The sequence below is a fragment of the Prenolepis imparis genome, unplaced genomic scaffold, assembly GCF_030444845.1.
Source record: "Prenolepis imparis isolate NDT839.2.m4 unplaced genomic scaffold, iyPreImpa1.0 SCAF_2, whole genome shotgun sequence".
In the NCBI taxonomy this organism is placed as follows: domain Eukaryota; kingdom Metazoa; phylum Arthropoda; class Insecta; order Hymenoptera; family Formicidae; genus Prenolepis; species Prenolepis imparis.
This window is the reverse complement of record NW_028141160.1, coordinates 22,381,892-22,398,365: the sequence shown is the minus strand read 5'-3', so window position 1 is coordinate 22,398,365 and position 16,474 is coordinate 22,381,892. Positions and strand designations below refer to the sequence as shown.

At 36.9% G+C, this 16,474-nt stretch overlaps 1 protein-coding gene across 3 annotated transcripts in view; it reads left to right on the top strand.

Annotated features, from left to right (window-relative positions):
* Step (cytohesin steppke) overlaps positions 1-16,360 on the top strand; it is a 24,211-nt gene extending 7,851 nt beyond the window's left edge. Inside the window, exons 1-6 of one of the 3 annotated variants that reach the window (XM_083031947.1) lie at positions 161-987; positions 11,708-12,313; positions 12,436-12,547; positions 12,890-13,117; positions 13,251-13,320; positions 13,442-16,360. In XM_083031947.1, coding sequence (XP_082888073.1) covers positions 748-987; positions 11,708-12,313; positions 12,436-12,547; positions 12,890-13,117; positions 13,251-13,320; positions 13,442-13,529 — 1,344 coding nt within the window. In that variant the 5' untranslated portion in view covers positions 161-747 and the 3' untranslated portion in view covers positions 13,530-16,360. Of the gene's footprint in view, positions 1-160; positions 988-11,707; positions 12,314-12,435; positions 12,548-12,889; positions 13,118-13,250; positions 13,321-13,441 lie in introns of those variants that run through there. The other 2 variants (XM_083031949.1, XM_083031948.1) reach the window with 2 other exon arrangements.
* Positions 16,361-16,474: the final 114 nt, after the last annotated feature.

The window sequence follows — 16,474 nt, the reverse complement described above, 5'->3', positions numbered from 1 at the left end:
AAGCAGTGGTATCAACGCAGAGTACTCCAGTGCGAAGCGCGGCCGCTGCGCGGCGCCGTGTGACAGCCGAGCCGCCGCCGTCGCCGCCGCCGCCGTCGTCGCCGCTCGCCGCCACCGCGAGAATGCGAGAATCGAGAATCGAGAATCGTCGTTCGCCGCCGCGAGAATCGCCGCCGCCGCAGTCGCGGGGAATCGCGTGACGGCGACGGACGTGGTTTGTGCGGCTCGCGGCTCGCCAGTTGATTTCGGTCGGTCGGTTGTGGTTTATCGCGTTCGAAGAAAACGTGTCGCCTTTATCTCCCCGTGAACACATTACTCCGTGCACTTGCCGCCTTTCACGTGACTCGATTATTCATCTCGAAGGAATTTACGCGCGAGGAATTTCACTTTCCCACGAAGCTGTGTCTCAGGGTGAAGAAAGGGGAGTACACGCGAAAACCGGGAAAGAAGCGCGGTTTATAATTAAAGCGTTCTTAAAAGAGTCGTCTTCGTCGTTGCGAGGTCGGTCGTTGCACTTCCGACCGCGTGCTCGCGTCGACCCTTGTACCTCGTCTAGTCTATTCTTCTTCAGGTCGTGAATAAGTACGAGCGATGTTACGCTTCGAGTGTGACCGAGACGGTGAACGACGCGGTGTCGTACGAAGCGGATGTCGTTCGTCGTCCGGGAAGAAGGCGAGACGATCCGCGAAGTGAGGGAGCTCCGGGCTCTCCGAGGTCGTTCTTGGAAACGTGTAGTAGGCCGGGAACATGATCTTCACCGGCAGATCCGTGGACGCTCTCGACGAGATGCGCGGTAATTCGCGTGCGGCTGCAGGTGGTGGTGTTGTCAGGCCGGTGGTGGACGACGGTGGACGACGAGACACGAGCGCGGTCGCGATCGCCGCCGGGTGGTTCTCCAGTTTGCGGAGACCCGGCAAGAAGAGCAAGAAGAACTTGAACCAGAAGCAGGCTAAGAGCGCCTGGGATCTCAGCGTCTTGTCCGCCACGGTTAGTCGAGAGAGAAGGAGATTATCCAATTATATTCAAATTATTTCTAATTAAACTAACGCGAATTAAATTCGCGGAAATGCGACCCGCGTTGCCGCGGCAACGGAAGTATGTATGTATATATATATGTATGTAGTAGGTACAAAGGTAGGTTCACCGCCGCGATCCTTCAAGGCTACCTCGTGCCAATTTTCGCCAGATTTATTTCTAGATATCGTTCGCGGTGTTGCCTCGTCGAAAAACGTTATTTCGGAGATAGCTTCGAAACGCGTATAAAGTAATAGATATTTAAAGAGGCGAGACGATAAAAAACGGCGAGAGACAGAGAAAAGTTTACCTAAAGAGTCACGGAGGTTCTCCGAGAGGAATCTATGATTTTACGACCGAGAAAATGACGTCACCGTTACAAAGTTAATCTTTCGATTAGTATACGTAAAGACGTTTGCTTTACATACGGGAAAAACCTCTTTCGAAAGAGTTAAAATTTCATTATATTTGAGAATTTGCCCGCGGAATATAAAATCGCAGCGATACTTCAAACTCGGGCCGCGACATCGTCTTCGTGACTCGTTTCAGGGTCAAGAATCAAATGCAAAATAGATGTTGATCGTTTCTGCCGGCATGAATGTATGTGAGATTACATACACGTGTGTATGTAAACGTGTGCGCGTGTTATAATAACAAGATCGAATCGAAACCGTTTGGTGATTCAATCTTCATCTGTGACTGCGATCGAATATCTATCGTTAATGATTCCTCACTGAAGATAATAAAGTAGTATTATTCCGCGTGTCACGTGACGTCACAAATTGAAGATTGTAGTAGACCCAGTCAGGGAGACTTATTTATAGATGAAACCGGGACGTCCACATTTTCGATGTCCGCTATCGATATATATACAGGCCTCGTGTATAAACTTTACAGAAACACTAAATACAAAAATTATATTTAACTTGTGTTTGCTATACAAAAAATAGATAAGAGAAAATATTATATAAATTATTATATATATAATTATTATATATTTATAATAAATATATATGTAACAATTAATATAATAATTAAATAATAATATAATATAAATAATTATATATATACATATATATAATAATTAATATAAAATACACATATTATTATTATATATAAATTATTTTAAATACATATTATATATTAATATATGTATTATTTAATTATTTTTTTCCTCATGAGATAAATGATGATAAAAAAGAAGACGATAAAAACTAGAAAGAAAAAATTATTACGTATATTACAAAATTGAGTTCTTTTTATGTATAAATTTTAACACGAGAAATTTTGTTGAAAAAGATATATGGTATATATATATATATATTTAACTCTCGTGTGTATTTGCGACATGGAAATGGCAAAGTGCCTCTCGACATGATAGCGTGATTTATCTCGCGCGTGTAACGCGAATAATTGCTCCGGCAATTAATTAATTCATTTATATATCATATAAGAAGTAATGGATCGAATCTAATGTTCCGGGACATCCTTATTCCCTCTCCCTTCCTCCTCTCTGTCTTCCCTTGCCTACATTCGCGCCATTTACTGCCGATAAAAGAGATTAGCCGGGTCACTGAGAGACAGATCGGGGACCCGTTCAAATTCGGTGACACGAATACAGTGACACGATGAGCGCGAATGGATCGATGAGCGCGTTGTGTGTCGGCGCGCGCGTATATATACGGACAGGCTTAACGAGATAGATTTAAATAGACTTACTTTGACATGTCTTTCACCCGGGGTTGTATCCATTTACGCGCTAAGGGGGATAAATATAATTTCTCGGAGGAAGGAACGAGGCGAGAGAGCAGAGAGAGTATTTGACCGGTCATTCTCGACCCATATATCCCCGAGAGCGTATACTCGGATTGCGAGGGAAAAAAAAAAGTTACGGCGATGTATAATTAGCCTTAAGTGGGTTATGCAAATCGGAAGCGAAGACAAGAGCGCATCGTAAATTTTGCGTATCCGCGGTATTGTCATTTTCAATCATATATACGATACGATTTCGCTCGGGACGCGAATCGGGAACAAGAATCAGATGGATATATGCATATTCTTGATGAGATACGAGCTTGTACAGGGTGTGACAAAATTATGGGTATTTTATGAATTCTATCTTCATCAAAATGAGCAAAAATGTTCATACAAACATATCTCCAAAAATAATTCTTTAATTAGCTCTTTCGTCCTGTCACGTTTGACAGGTGTTATTTCTAGGCAATGTTTGGAAAATAATTGCCCTATTTGCTCGAGAATAAATTATTTTGAGATATCAGAACTATTTTTTATTTTGTATTGTTGGAAATAAAATAATACGCTTTGTAATTATTTTAAGTTTAACCCAAATATATAGAACTTGTAACGTGAAAATGACGCATTTTTTGGCATATGTTTATATACATTTTTTTGCTCATTTCGACGAGTAGAACTCTTGAAGTAGCTTACATTTTTCTCCCTGTATGTGCAAAGAGAGAGAGCGAGAGACGGAATTTATCTCGCGTAACGTTCGACTAGACGACGAATTAACGAGAAACTGTTCACGCTCTCGTGACGCGTCGCTCGCGTTAAAGTAACCGGATACTCGCTATTTGCGCACCTAATATACGAGCATTAACGCGAGCGCGCCGAGAATCAATGTGCATTGTTGATCTAATGACTAATCGACAATTTGCGTCTCCGCTTACTTCCTATTGATTCATTCAACTGCGTCGCGTCACAGATATCGTTATCGTGCTGGAAACTAACCGGTTTCGACGGCATCCTCTCGCGCGATTCTCGCTCGCGAATTTCCTTCCAACGGTTTAAAGTCTAAATTATTTGGCAATATGTTTGCTATACGAAAAAATACAATATAATAAGAGAAAATATATAAATTATTATATATATAATTTTTATTTTATTATAATTATTATGATATATATTATGATATAACAATTAAATAATTAATATATCAATATAATATGAATAATTATATATATATAATAAAATGGGGTCTCCTTGTTGCATTTTAGATTCTTTCACAATGGTCGGGAAACAGGGAGATATTTCGCGGCCACTTTAAAAGCCGCGAAACCCTAAAAGCTCGAGTCATTGTTCGTTACGCTTAAGTAACGGGAAAACTTTCATCGCACTTGTATATCGCGCTCGCATTTCTTCCGCGGATTCGTAACTCCTGGACAACAGCCAAAACGCACGGTTTTCTTCGGCTTGGAGAAAATCGTGTAGAATTTGGCGCGCTTGGCCACCCTCCAATTACCTAACATCCCCCTTCTCCCCGGTCACGTGACCGCGATCCTGTTTGTTTGTGGATACGCGGTAAAAAATTCTTTGATCCTACGTTTCACCCTTTCGATTGATCCTATATCTATTAGTCCCACAGCCATTTAAAATTTAAAAAAAAAAAACGAATATCGTGTTTTAATCCTATAGATTATGGTACGTAAAATTTATGATTTTGTTATATTTAGGTTTATTTTGTGTTTTGATAATATAGAATTAAAATTAATAATAAAATTAAAAAAAAATATATATATATATTTAAAAAATATATATATACATATACATATAGTCAAAAATGTTGAAACCAGACGATCACACATTATGCATGATTTATGTATTGATGGTAATTTTGGTGATATTTTTGATGATTGATGATAATTTTTGGCGACAGTATTCTAGGATTAAACTGTCGGTTGAAATTAAAATGGATCATTGTGCGGCCTCTGGGTTCTGACCACGTAGTTTCACAAAATATTACATTATTTTATCGAGCTTTGTAAATTTGTCAAATATATGTAATCTTCGCATGTGTGTGCGTGTATGAAATTGTAGAAATTTACATTTACGTTAGACATGAAAATAATTGGAAATCGCATATATGTATATGCATGTAAAATAGGAAATTGATTTTATTGTGGATAAAGAGAGAATGTATTATATATATATAAAGATATCTGCGAGAAATATTGAATATTGAAAACCCGAGGATATATTCGTATTTCGTACAACGTCCATGACACGGTTACATTATATCTTTGCACAGTCGGCAGTATAAATTCATATATACATCATATATACATCTTTCATTCGAAATTAATGCGCAAATGGCCTGTCTCGTATATTAGTGTTATATTAATATCTTGAATTTTGACACAATTTTCGATACGATATTTTATTTTATTAACGATTGTCACACATATAGCTCATAGTCTCATTTATAATAATATGCTGCTTATATTCCTAAACGACCGATTGTTTTGGCTGGTTCGAATAATCTTAATCCGATTATATATATTTTTATATATTACATTTTGTTATATTAGGTCTATTTTGTGTTTTGATAAAATAGAATTAAAAATTAATTATAAATAAAAATATATATAGGGTGTCCCATAATTCGCGAACCACCCGTCAGTTGCAGGTAGAGCATGTTGAACTGAATAGAAAAGTCCTCTACTATTTTGCGATTTTCGCAATAATTAATGAGAAATAAATTAAAGAAGATCAGCCAATTCGCGTGACGACGGCGAGAAAAGACAGCCCAGTTTCATATCGTTACTAAGCATGCGGCGAAAAGAAACAGTATAATGTTACACGGTTGCTAGGCGCGCGATGAAGCGGGGAGGAGCGCTTTACAAAAGACAGTAACTACATACGAGTAGCGCTAACTCTGAACCCCCGAGTGGGCTGGCTCTTCTCGCTGCACGCTTATCATCGCTCGAATTGGCTGATTTTCTTTAATTTATTTCTCATTAATTATTGAGAAAATCGCAAAATGATAGAGGACTTTTTTACTCAGTTTAACCTACTCTACCTGCAACTGACGGGTGCTTCGCGAATTATGGGACACCCTGTATACAATCAAAAAATGTTGAAATTAGATGAAACACATAATGTGTAAATTATGTATCGAATACGTATGTAATTTTAATCTTTATATTAGTCGAGGACGACACGTGTGAAAAGAGAGCGAGAATATATGATAATCATATTATGCAGAATCCGTGAAACATAATTAGCTTTCGTGCACAACGCATGACAACCTAATAAAGCGCGAAATCAGGCATGTAGTTTGTTCGCGTACGATTTTTATGACTAGTTGCAAGATCATCACGTATGTGTGTATACATACGTCTGGCATGGTATCAATCGGATAAAATATGTCGTAGCATCTAATCGAACAGGTACTTACTTTCGCTCTTGATTCAACGATCATGCTACTTTTGTCCTCCTTCGCGACATTGAAATCAAAGAGACGCAATGAATTTGACCGAGGATTTTATGACGGTGCTCCGTTAAGTTTTAAGCTGCACTTAATTGCACTGAAAAAATTGATCCTTTTTTCAAGAATTTCCCACTTATTTTTAGAATACTCTATCTCTATATGTTCTAAAATAAACGCTTACCGATGACTATTTTAAAGTAAGAGGATCCTTTTGGATCCTCTTACCTTAAAATGGGAATCCTCTAAAGATTACAGTATCAGATATCAGTATTTCCTAATTTATAAAAATGTAAACAAATAAATGAGATTATTTTTACAAATTTTTTTAAACAAAAATAGATCCTAACCGATTAAATTAAACGCGTTTCGGTATAAAAAGAGAAGAAATAAGTGCGAAGAAGTGCATAATTTCGTCAATGTAATTGTCACGTCAGAGTCGAATATTTCGAGATGGAAAATACTCTCGGGATAAAAAGGGGATGCTCCCGTACACGCGAAATATCTCAAGTAACGAGCGCAAAGTACACACTTATGATTGTCGCGCATAGTAATCTTCAGCTTCTTCTTCAGTTATGTAGGCGGATGCCCTTAGCCTCGTCTCGCTTTTCGCAGGAAGGAAGCTAGTTGAGTGCTAAGTACTGAACTTTCGATCGATTGTACACAGGACGCGTACGCGAACGACAGAAATAGAACGGAATAAGGCAATCATGTTCTGTCGCGGGACAGACGATAAAAGGGAAACGTACTACGTGTTCGCCGATTCAAAGACGATGTATTTCTTTTTTCGACGAAATGAGAGAAATTTGCACGAGCTAATTTAACGAAACCTGTCGCTCATACCTTAATGAACGAAATCACTCTCTTTTTCTTTCTTTATTTCTGGGCGTATTTTATTCTGTAAAAATATTATATATGCAGTGTAAATTAAATTAGAAAAATGTTAAATCTAAATATAAGAATATTAAATATTGATAAAAATATTATATTGATATTATATAATATTTTGATAAATATTTAATATTTTTATATTTATGATAAATATAAATATTGATATAAAAGTAATATAAAAATTAATAAAAATCTTGCGAGCGCGATTTTCAATGAGTCTTCATTTTTCTTTTAACGATAATACAATTGAAGACCTTCAGCAGGAACTCGCACGATTCCTCGTATTTCGATTTAATGATGACAAAGCGATCATTAGCATTGCTAAACACACCTCGCGATTGTATGTACATACATATACTTATTTCATCGAATATAGAGAGTTAAATATTATCATAAATATTGTTGTGTCCCCGTCGATGTACTTCGGGACACAGTGTATAACAGAGAAGTTCATCTCCGAACGCGTCGTCATAGAGTTGTTGTGAAACAAGAGAGCGATTGAGTTGGAATTCGGCTGAAAGCCGGGTTAGACGGGTTTTAATGAATTGCGTATTAATATTGTTGATATTCCTAATTCTGTTATTAAAGCTAAAATTATCAAACGCTTAATCATTTCCGGCGTGAGTGTTGTGTGAAAACGAGTGTTTGCGTTATACACGCTTCGAGATATCGAAGCCGGCCAGAGAGCGCAACATTTTGGGGGCTCGTCCGGGATCTGACGGACAACGATGGCGACAGTGCATTCTCCGAGAACACGTTCCGAGACTGCAGCGATTCCTCTTGCAACGAGTGAGGCGACAATAGAAAGCACGGCGCTCCAAACTGCTTTACTTGAGATCCAGCAGCTTCGCGAGGAACAGCAACAGCAACGATCATCTTTTGAAATGCAGCTGCGACAACGCGACGAAATGCTTCGAGGAATCGAGGAAAGAATGCGTGGCGAAAACCAGCTAAGTCGCTCTAATATTAGTGGTGTAGGAGACAATGTTGGAATAAACGAAAATGAGCGTTTCGATACTATTAGCTTGGGTTATAAATTGAAGCCGGACACGTTTGACGGGACTATTCCGCTTAGAGAGTTTTTCTCACAATTTGAATTAATTGCGCGAGCTAATCGATGGTCTGAAGATGCAAAGAATATCGCACTTGTATCATGTTTAAGAGGGAAAGCGCGATCCGTATTGGAATGTATTGACGATATTAATAATCTTACTTATTCTGAATTGAAATCTAAATTAGAGTTGCGCTTCGGGGAGAGTTATTTGTCTCAGTCGTATTATTCGCAATTTACTAATAGAAAACAAAAGTTCGGGGAAGATGAAGCGACTTTTGGAACTGATTTAGAACGTTTAGCGCAATTAGCTTATCCTGAGTGCTCACATCAAATTCGGGACAAAATCGCATGCGCGCAGTTTATTTCAGCATTGTCTGATAGGTTTATTAAAAGAACACTTCAACTCGAGGAAATTACTTCCCTGAGAATGGCCGTACAAAAAGCTAAAACAGTAAAAAATATTCAAGAAACTAATTTTGAGAAACGAAAGGATGAAATTAATAAACAAGAGTTATAGGGAAGACTCCTAAATTACAGAGCAATTGGGAGGGACCCTATGAAGTAGTAAAAAGATTAAATGATGTAGTTTATTGTATTCGCAAATCAAATAGGCATAAAAATAAAGTAATTCATTTAGATCGATTAGCTTCTTTTTATGAAAGACGAGTTTAGGAAATCTTCATTTTAAATAAAAGAAACATCCGAAACCCATTTAAAGAATTATTTACTCGTAGGAGTGTTTTCTTTTAGAGAAAAAACCGCATCGGAGTGAATTCTCGGAAAGTTGAACATCATTTCCTTGAAGATTAATAATCGATAAAAGAAGACTGCCTCATTCGTGGTTTTCAAGCCGTGGTTTTTCCACGAATCTTTGGGTGAATATCGAGGCAGGGATTTGAGAAGTCCCATGTGGGCGTTGGGTCCACGGTAGTTACCTCCCCCTCTTATCCGAAAAGTCCCAGAAGAAGTCGTCATCTAATATAAAAAAGGAAATTTTGTCTTCAAGAAAATTTGGATCAAGTCGCTCGTTAACCTGCAGCAGCAGCTCAGGATGGAGCAGGAAAACTCGTCTAATTTTCTGAAGTCAAAAGAAGAATCAAAGGAGTTACTTAATAATTCGAGCTGGAGCTCGAAGTGAAGTAGAAAAACTCATTTCGATTCATGATTGTCGAGACGACAATCTTTGGAAGAAAGGGGGCAATGTTGTGTCCCCGTCGATGTACTTCGGGACACAGTGTATAACAGAGAAGTTCATCTCCGAACGCGTCGTCATAGAGTTGTTGTGAAACAAGAGAGCGATTGAGTTGGAATTCGGCTGAAAGCCGGGTTAGATGGGTTTTAATGAATTGCGTATTAATATTGTTGATATTCCTAATTCTGTTATTAAAGTTAACTAAAATTATCAAACGCCTAATCATTTCCGGCGTGAGTGTTGTGTGAAAACGAGTGTTTGCGTTATACACGCTTCGAGATATCGAAGCCGGCCAGAGAGCGCAACAATATATATATTAATTGCCATTGATAAACGAGGTGAATAAGTTTCACAGCTTCGGCTGGAGAATTACGAGAAGGAATTTTTGCGAATAACGTAGGACGCGGAAGCGAAAGAAAGTTTTTTTTCCCAGCATTCAGAGCGAGTTTATAATTTGTCAGGTTCACAGGGCGCGTACCGGTTTTTTTTCGCGCTTCGTCGACGGCCTTCTTCCTGTCGTGAGACCGGATGTACGCCGCCGATAACTACAAAAGAAATGCTACTACCTAACAGACAATACTTGGGGCCGACCATGCGACCAAGTTATTATCCTTGTTGTTATCGCGGCCAACCCATTAACAAGTCTCATCGGTTAACAACGTACGGCCATTTCCGGCGTGCGTGTGTATGCGTGTATGTGTTGTGTCGACCCTTCCTCTTTTCTGAAACATTTTTATTGAGAAAGACTCAGCTTGTCACAAATTATTCTCTCGACTTTCTTTAAAACATCTCTCTCTTTCTCTCCTCGGTTTGTCTGTCTATTTGCCCCCCTCTCTCTCTTTCTCTCTGTCGATTCGAAGATTAATCTGAAAATTTAGGCACCGATCGCGTTAAGCGATCGTAGGCTCGTGATGATAAATGTTTCGCGATAGCGAAATGTCATTTTCTAAGTCGTTATGAGCAGCGATAGCAATTATGCTGCGAATGGGTGCAACGCGTTGTTTGCATGCGTTTATCGATTTTTTCTGCGACACAATAGTTGCTTTCCATTTTCACTCAAGTGATACTGTCACTCAGTTATGTGAGTATTTTATACTCATTGTCAGATAAGACGTCAATTGTTCAGTGAGTAAAAGGAACGCGCAAGTGGGAAAATATTCTCAATAATCTTAAATCTAGCATTGTAAATTGTATCGTGAGCAATCGTGAGTTTTTAAAGAATCACGACGTCCCGCCACAATAATACAAGTTCATAAGCTTACTTTTAATGTGAGTCTATTAAACTCACTAAAGCACACGGTCTCGACCGTGTGCAGAAACTCAGTTGAATCTCACCTTCTCAGCGTCAAAAAGAACGTGTATTCAACTAAGTTATGACGTCACAAGTGAGAATTATCTGAGTTTTGATGTAAATGGAAAGCAACTAATGTGTCACGGTAGTAGTCATGTCATCTTAGTATCTGCATCAAGGTCTCTTCGAATAAAAAAAAAAAAAAAAAAATGATTCATCTATTCGACGCGAAAAGAATAAAAAAGACTCGCAAGTATGAGACAGTGATAAACAGCTGATCGTGAAGACGTCCGAACAAAGAGAAAATGAAAACGAAATTGGCAGATTCGCGACGTAATATTGTGCCAATAATAATTATTGATCCAATAATAACGTATGTCACTCGCGTATGTGTTGATCCTTTTAACGCCAGGTCTATCCCACAGCGTCTATTTGAAACCGAAAGAGAGATACGATCCTGGTATTCGCGGAATGTACGTTGAACTGAAACGCATGGTGGGAAATAGGCGGACGATGTCGAGCGGTATTCGAGCGAAACAGGAAGCCGCTGTTGTACCGCGTACACGATCTACGAGAATCGCATAGCTCGTCGTTCCGAATCATTACGCTCCCCGCTAATATTCTCCATTAATTTCTAAACACCGCTGAACTTTTTGCATCGATTTATGCGACGAAAAAATGATACTATAATATTTATTAATAGAGTATACTCTATTAATATAGATACTATTTATTAATATACATATATTATTTAGAGATTAATATTAATCTTATAGATATAATATTTTATATTATCTCTAACATGGAGATATAATATAAAATATTGTATCTATAAGATTAATATATATAATATATTAATTTTAATATAATTATATAATAATTAAGATAATACAATTATATTAATATAATATATAATATATATATATATATATATATATATATTTATATAAAATAGTTAGAAAGAGACAGAGAGGGAGCGAATACAAGAGATCTGGATGTAAATCATTTTTCTAATTTCCTCCGAACTCGATCTGTTTTCAGCAACTGAAAGATGAATTGGGCGAGGTTGTCGCAGAAATGGAGGCGATGGAGGGCGGCGGACTTACGGCCGATGAGACGAAACCGTCCAACAAGGCCAAGCAGACGTCGATCGGCCGCAAGAAATTCAATATGGATCCCAAGAAGGGCATCGAGTACCTGATAGAGCACAACCTGTTGGCACCGACGCCGGAAGACGTCGCTCAGTTTCTTTACAAGGGCGAGGGTCTCAACAAGACTGCGATCGGCGATTATCTTGGTGAACGGCACGACTTCAACGAACGGGTGCTACGAGCCTTCGTCGAACTACACGATTTCACCGATCTCATATTGGTGCAGGCCCTACGTCAGTTCCTCTGGTCGTTCAGATTGCCCGGCGAGGCGCAGAAGATCGATCGCATGATGGAGTGTTTCGCTCAAAGGTACTGCCAGCTTAACCCGAATATCTTCACCAATACGGACACCTGCTACGTGTTGAGCTTCGCCATCATTATGTTAAATACTTCGTTACATAATCCGAGCGTTAAGGATAAGCCGAGCGTGGAGCAGTTTATTTCAATGAACCGAGGAATTAATAACGGGGGAGACCTGCCGCGAGAGTTGCTTGTGGTAGGTAACACTTATTAAAGCAGATTGAGATCTATTTTCCCTATTTATCTTTTGAAATCGCAAAAGTTTTATTCTGTAGCACACATTTGTGCTCACAACAAGATATTCGTATCTATTTCTAGAGTCTGTACGAGAGTATAAAAACCGAGCCTTTCAAAATACCAGAAGACGATGGTAACGACTTGATGCACACCTTCTTCAATCCTGATAAAGAGGGTTGGCTATGGAAGCAAGGTAACGCCTGCTTATATGCGCGTAATATGATTTTTTACAAAACTACCGCATTCCAAACAAGAGATTCTCGATTTCATTTCATGTAATACGATTTCAAAAACACGTTTTCACATTCTTACGGGCTAACGAGGACTCGCAGTATTTTGTTCATGTGTCAGATCTCAGAATTACATACTCGTATCATTACATCCCTCGATTTTTGTCACATTCATCGTTGAAAGAACGCTTATTCTTACATTGTATCACTTTGTCCTTCTGCTGCCCTGACGGAGACAGCAGGTAAATAACATATCTGCGTAAATCATGGGTTCTTAATTTTATATATTCCTCATTTTGTTACAGGCGGACGATACAAGAGTTGGAAGAGGCGATGGTTCATATTGAACGACAATTGTTTATACTATTTCGAATATACGACGGACAAGGAACCACGTGGCATCATTCCGTTAGAGAATATTCAGGTTCGAGAAATTCAGGATCGGCATAAACCGCACTGTTTCGAATTGTATGCCGCTGGTTCCGAGTTTATAAAGGCGTGCAAGACTGACAGTGAGGGAAAGGTCGTCGAAGGTATGATGAAGTTCAATCTATCTATCAACCAAAAGAGAATTAAAAGAGAATTAACTATTATATACGAAGGGAAGGAGGAAAGATATTTCTATAATTTCTAAATACTTACGTATTTATTATCTGTTATTTGTAGGAAAACATACTGTATACAGAATGTCCGCAGCTACCGACGAAGAAAAGGACGAATGGATCAAATGCGTGCGGTAAGTTGAAAGAATCGCAATTCTCTACATGAGCTTGTACTCTACTTGTACTCTCTTTTGCAGTAAAATACAGTAAAATTTTGATAAATAATTTTTTTAACATATCACTGTTCATTTCCAGGCAAAGTATATCGCACAATCCCTTTTATGACATGCTGGCGGCGCGAAAGAAGAAGGCACAAAAAACCAATGTACATTCGAAGAGTTAAACGCTGCCACAAGCCGGGTTTCTCGGCGTATTAGAAGACTGTTTATTCGCGATCCAACGTTACGTGACATGTATGGTATCGTCGAATACAAACAAATCACTCACAATGGCGAAAATTCATTGTAAGAACACGCCGAAAGCGTTGTAAAACATGCCGGTGGAAACTAGACACTAGATGACATGACACGAAATATCGCGGCAGCGAACGCTGCGACTGCATATATATAGAATATGACATTAACATGGCATCGCTCGTAGACTGAGTACGGAATATAGAATCAGGACGACGATGTCCCTCGAGTGCAAGATAGATAGCTAGATGAAAATTACATCGATGAGAGAGTATGAGGGTAATGTACTATAACGCGTTGTTACAACATGACGTTCGATCAGTATGATATTGTTACGAAAAGGATTTTGTACTACAGAGGCCTAGCCATAACTTTACATGGACTGCTTCTATATATTTTTTTTTTTTTTTTTTTCGTAAAAGAAAATAGAGCGGTATCGTTTCTCGCATATGTTGAAAGTTAAAGTTTTTACAGTAAACAATAGTTGTATCAATGGATACCACAATGATATATATATGCGAGCAGACAAAAAAATATTAGAGTTTATTTAACATTTTATACTTTGCTGAAAAAAATAAATAATGTCAAGAATAGTAGTTGTGCAAAATACTTTTTAACGTTCATATATCCAACAATATATCATGTTGCAACGCAAGTTGTACGGAAAGTTATAGCAAAGAGAACGGAACATTTCTTATTTTCCGGCAGCTCTGAGATGTCATTGAAACTCTAGCTGATTTTAGGAAGTCGAAGGTAATGTTTGAGATATTTTGTTGTGTACAAGGTGCAAGTAATATCGTCCTGTATCATGTAAATAATATAATAACATAATGAGATTCGTGATTTCCAATTTATATTTAAAAAAAGTTATAAAGTCGAGGACCCGAGAGAAAGCTCGCATTCATGTGATAATTATTCATGTGTATTTATTTGAGCAAATATGTACAAAGATGAAACTAGGTGATATATTTTGTGTGAAATACGATTGTCTTGGGCTATTCATGCTTGTACAATTCACGAAATAGCATGATTAGTCGACTATAAGTGCTATAACGTTTGTTTATAATTTGAAATCGTCGTGCGACACGCATATACACACATAACGCGCGTACTCTTACATACACAATCCAGAGAGACAGTGTAGTGATTAATACACGTAATAAGTTTAAATAATACCTTGGTAAGATCTGATAGGAAACCTGCAACTCAATCATTTTTTATCTCAAAGAAAAAATATAACAAATTATGTATGCATGTATATATGTGTGTATGTATACATATACAACATATATACATATACATATGTGTATACATAAATATATGCATATATATAAGTATATATGTATATATAAGTATTTAATATATATAGAAATATACGAAATTTTCTTACGTGTACATACATACATATAAGCATATATATATATATGTATGTACCTCTCTCTTGTATTATTTTTTAATGAGAGTAATAATTTCATATAGAAATATGATTATATGTATTAATGAAATATAATTTCTTTACAACTTTCTGTTATTAGCTTTTTTTATGTATGCTATTGCATGTATAGCTAATAAAAATTTAGCGGCAGAGAAGCAGGTGCCTTTAAGATCTTCGAGCTAGTCGTAATAGCTGATCCGTCATACATATAAAGACTCAAGAAACACTTTCTGTTGCTGTATTGCAAGGAAAGTTAAACATCGAAAACGCCTTATTATTATATATACATTAGATAACGAAACGCTGAAAAATATCCGTAGAACATAATAGTGCGTAATTTTTTCAATATATCATATTATTGTTGAAGAGACGTAAACTCTGTTTATCGTAATACAACAATCTCTAAATAATAAATTTACGACGAAAAAATTTTGTATAACAGTATTGAAACTATTTGAATCACGAATTATTATTAATTACTTAGACATTGATATTTTGTTGCATAAAAAAAAATTTCAATTAATATTTCACAGCAAGACGCACTCATGCCTGCCAACATATTTCTCGAGATATTTCTTTCATAGCTACTCTGCTTCTGGAAAGCTATATGGACAATAACATTATGTTATAAAGAACCAGCATGTGTAATATGATCAAAGATAAAAGTGGAAAAATGCAGGATCTTCTCCTTTCAGATTACTTATAAATAATGTCCTTTTACGCGGTGTTTGTCAAGCTGTTATTGTAATATATTTTGTACCGTCTAATTTCTAAAAATTGAAGTTGATTAATTATTTGAGCTAGTACATAGATTTTTTTATGTAACTTTTAGAGATAGTTTAGTTAACTATTTCGTCTTTTATTATCAACGTTGATACGTATATATCATAGACTTATCATTAAATGTGATCACAATAATCATTTTCTGCAAACTGATAGATGTAATTAAAGTCGTGATGAAATATATATTACGATAAATCCATGATATATACATAATTATTGTACATATACATATATAAATATAAATACAAATCTCCATCTTTAATTTATAAGCGTATCTATATGGAATGAGATATAATTGATTTGTTTTTCCTCTTGTAACTCGTAATTTGTAATTTTTCTTTATGTATATATTTCGTTGTAAAGTACAAAAGCAAAATATATGTAAGACGTTTGACTATGTATTAGCAAAATAATTGATCGAATTTAAAGAATTGTATAAAGAATTGTACTTTATTAATGGAAAATTTGTACATTTTGTTGATTATTATTTGATAATTATGATTATGTATACATAATTGATCGTACATATTTAGCAAGCAAATGTATTAATTTAAAAAATGTAATTAATAAATCTATTTCTAGCAAATATTTTGCGTATGTAACAAATGTACAAATGCTCGTGCGTTGTTGCACAAAGATCTCTATATAAAAATTAGT